The sequence below is a fragment of the Ciona intestinalis genome, unplaced genomic scaffold (assembly GCF_000224145.3).
Source record: "Ciona intestinalis unplaced genomic scaffold, KH HT000677.1, whole genome shotgun sequence".
Taxonomy (NCBI): Eukaryota; Metazoa; Chordata; class Ascidiacea; order Phlebobranchia; family Cionidae; genus Ciona; species Ciona intestinalis.
In genome coordinates this window covers 773-5043 of record NW_004190998.1, presented here as the reverse complement: position 1 = coordinate 5043, position 4271 = coordinate 773, and the positions used below count along the sequence as shown (strand labels likewise).

The 4271-nt window shown below is 33.2% G+C and overlaps 1 protein-coding gene across 1 annotated transcript; it reads left to right on the top strand.

Moving 5' to 3' along the window:
• Nucleotides 1-130: 130 nt before the first annotated feature.
• LOC100180381 (mitochondrial import inner membrane translocase subunit Tim17-B-like) lies at nucleotides 131-1904 on the top strand. Its single transcript, XM_009861158.3, has one exon. The coding sequence runs from the start codon at nucleotides 844-846 to the stop codon at nucleotides 1324-1326; it is 483 nt and encodes a 160-aa protein (XP_009859460.1). The 5' UTR covers nucleotides 131-843; the 3' UTR covers nucleotides 1327-1904.
• Nucleotides 1905-4271: the final 2367 nt, after the last annotated feature.

Here is a 4271-nt window from a genome sequence, read left to right as displayed (position 1 = left end):
AGCTCCTGTTTATGAAATTTAAACATTTAATTTTTTTTTTAAACGTCCAAACAAACGTTTTTTTTTTAAATATATATATATATACTTGTATTAGTTATTTTTCAAAAAAACAAGAAAAACTACATAAAGTGCCCTGGATTTTATTGACTACAATAGTAAGCGGGAACGACTCGCGAAAGAAAGAGAGTGTATTACCTCTCTCATTTACCGACATTGGAGATGCGCGTTCTACTCTTTTTTATTTCTGTGGGCATACGCACGTTGGCTGATAGAGTCATAAACACACAAAGACATACGTCATAATCGTGAGAGAACGTAAGAAAAAGGCAGCTAGTTCTCAGCCGTTTAGTTTAGTTTCTATCCAAGCGCATTTACAAACAGGAAAAGTTATCAAGTCTTGCAGCGATTTTTACGCGCTTTATTATATTTTTGCGCGGATTGATATTTTTTTTTGCGGATTGCTAGTAATACCGCGAAAATTGCGCGGATTTTTAACCAATTTTGAAAATTAAATCCTCCGCGCACGACATATTTTCCAGTCTGGTACACAGGTTAGTGGTTAACCCAATTTTCAACCATTACTGCTAAGTGCTAACCCGTAGACACATTTTTAATCTTTTTATTCGCCATTTAAGTATATATATATCGAATAAGAATAATATTTTTTATTGGGTGGTATTTATATTGAAGAGTCCGAACTTGTTTTTGCACATAAAAACTGTTTTTGCTTGAATTTGGGTATTTTTTGCGGGTTTTGTTTAACAATTATGTTGCATACACATATTTTCCAAGGTGTGTAGCTGTTAGTTGTAATGCTCAAATAATTAAAACTTTAACATTAATATGGATTATACAAGAGATCCGTGTCCATGGAGAATCTTAGATGATTGTGGTGGAGCTTATACGCTTGGGTTCTTGGGTGGAGGTTTGGTTTCCATGGTGGGTGGAGCAAGAAATGCACCAAAAGGGATATCCAACAGGTTGCTGGGAGCGATGGCTAATGCAAGGATAAAAACACCCCGGACTGCTGGTAGCTTTGGTGTATGGGGACTTACGTTTTCACTGTGCGACTGTTCATTAGTTGCTCTGCGGCAAAAAGAAGATCCTTGGAACTCCATATTAAGTGGCGCTGGTACAGGTTTCATTCTAGCGATAAGACAAGGGATGGCTCCAGCAATTGGTTCAGCTGCCATCGGTGGTGTGTTGTTAGCACTGATTGAAGGAGTTGGAATAGCATTAAATCGATTTCAAGCAGATATGTACAAACCTGTAGCTCCACAATTTGATGATCAATCTCTTTCCGGTGGAATACAAAACTTACAATAAATTGTTGTTGAAATTGTTTTTATTTATTATTTGTAACATGTAATTACTACAAAACACTTTGTTTCCACAATAGGCAAGTTAATATGTCCATGCTGTTTAACCGTATTTTTTCAGGTAGTATTACCAACCACTTACATATTATCTTTCAAAAAGTCAATAAACTGTCCACTTTTATTACCTGTGAATAAGGAAACAACAATAAGCAATGTCTAAGTGTATGACAGAGTAGCAAATGTTTACTTTTGTTTTGGAATTTATAATTAATCTTTTTTTAAATAAGGAATCCGCTGATTAGTTTATGGTAAACTTAAAAATAAGATGTCACAATTTGTCTTTTTTGTTAACGCGGAAATACCAAATCAAAATTTGTGTGTTGACAGAAATGCCAAATTTCATGTTTCATGAAAGATGAAAGTACAACCGCTGGAGTAAAAAAGGTTAAGCGACAATGCATGGGATTTCCTATAAGAAAAAGTGTAACTAAACTTTGACCTTATCTAGATTTTAAACTAACTACAGAAAATTTGGTTTTGGTATAATAAATGCCTTTCTGTGTGAATATATAACAAGCTGCATCACCCCACGGCCGAACTGATTGAGCGTATATGTGGCCTTATAGATATTTTTACGTCGAACAGCTGCTGAGCATCACATGTAGTCATAAATCATTTTGCATCGAATAGTTGAACTTGTTGAGTACGTAAATAATTAATTATAGTACTTGCGAGTTGAGTGAACTGGCATAAATTTGGAACACATCACACTGTTCACACACCTCATGCAAGCTTACGAGTTACCAAGTATGTTACTTAGTGGGTAATTATTTTAGTGTCTTGTCCAAGGACCAATACGCACACAATGTTAGCAGCGAAGAGCCTTAAACCCATTACCTATCTGGTTAGTAAGAGGCGTGCGCGCTAACCAACTGTGCTATGTCGCTGGATTGTATTGTTGCTCTCTCAATAGAGCTTTCCTCTGTTGTTGGTCGGACCAAAGAATACGGTCGAACAGATGTTTTTGTTATATAACTTATCACGTCAGTATTGGTGTATTTATTACTATATGCCAACATTTGAACAGATATAATGCATAGAATTGCATTTCACACGTTGCTTCTTGAATTGTTATCGTAGTATTCAACATATATATATATATATATATATATATATATATATATATATATATAATATATATGTATATATATAATATATATATATACTATAATGTATATATGTGTACAGTTAAATAATATGAACCAATGAATATAAATTGCCTTATCCTTGCGGCTTCATAGGAAAAGTTTACATTTTGTCTATCATGTGTAACGTACGAATAACGATTTCAGTATTTGAAAGGAAAAAAGAGCGAAAGATTTAAATTTTTTTAATTATGATTGCAAGATATTTGTTTTACGTGAATTAACCCCCATGCTGGTCACTGCTACCGTAATTTTGGCCAATCCACTTATATATAACAATATCAAGCCTAGGGATTACTGATGGGTCGTTTAAATTATTAGTTATAGGAAGTTAATTTTCTTTTTAAGGTCAAACATTTAATGATAATAAAAAATGTTACAAATTTATTCAACAGTATTATCACAATTTTATAAAACGCACATCACAACCGATTACTGCTGCTAAATGTTGAAAATTTAATCGTTTTAGCGTAAATAGTTTTAATATTGTGAAACAAACTAAAATATAATCATGAGAAAAATAGGCAGGGCTCCCAGATTAAGTTTTACAGGTTATTATTGCCAAACTTTGAAAGATTTACTTTTAACTCAAAAATTTATACCACAGGGCGAGTAAATCAAACATATATATATATATACTGTTATAAAAACAAGAGAATACATGAAAAATATATTCGAACTGAAGTCAATTGCACTTAGCCTTTGCGAAAAATATTATAGCAATACCAAATTTGTGGCAAAAATGTAAACTTTAATAGTAGTTCTGTCTATTATCTGTTTTTACAAGTTTATATGCATTTGTAGGATGCTATATTTATCAATTGATGTTCGAAAAATGCCCATTATACGTTTTAAACAAGACCCATTTTCATACAATAGTATATAATCTATAATGTATAGTAGGGTGTTGGGAACATCTTTAGCACATAATAAGCAAATATCCTGATCGTGTTTTAAACAATTAACAACGGTCTACGGGAGTCGTAAGAATACAAATTTATTTGACTTTAATTTCTAAATGCGACGAGAAAATAGAATAAAAATGTGTGACGTCATAAAAAATGTGACGTCATGAAAATTCTGAAGGCACGAAAAAATATGATGTCACGAAAAATGTATGCTCATGTTTTATTTATTACGAAAAATGTGACGTCACGAAAAGTGTGACGTCATGAAAATTCTGACGGTGTCGCGGAAATTTGGTTCCCAAGAAATCTGGTTCCCATCGGCTACTGCGCATGCGCAGACACAATGCATTTTTATCAGAAATCTAAAAATCTGGTTCCCAGAAGTTAACTTGAATACATGTAGACATGTTTTTAGATAGTTTGTTCTATTTAATGTAAAAATTAAGGTTTGTTGCCCTTATTTGTTGTCGATGACGTGATATGGCCAGTCATTGGTCATGCGGCATTATGTATAATTTAAGTTAAAATACAGCATACATTTTTGTTAAGAAGATAAATCTTTAAAAAGAATTAGAGTATAAAATACTTCGCATCTAACAACTGGTATTTTTAGTCGCAACCAGCATAGTTTTGAATTCCTCATATAACAGGTTTTTCTGGCCTATGGGAACCAGATTTCCGCGACAACGGCACGAAAAAATATGACGTCACGAAAAACGTGACGTCACAAAAATATAGCATCACAAAAAGTGACGTCACGGAAATATGACGTCACGAAAAGTGTGACGTCACGAAAAATATGAAACGAAAAAACACAATTTATATCTGACGTCACGGAA

Bases quoted from the DNA above. Each gene is read 5' to 3' on its own strand.
- LOC100180381 (XM_009861158.3), top strand. From the start codon at position 844: ATGGATTATACAAGAGATCCGTGTCCATGGAGAATCTTAGATGATTGT.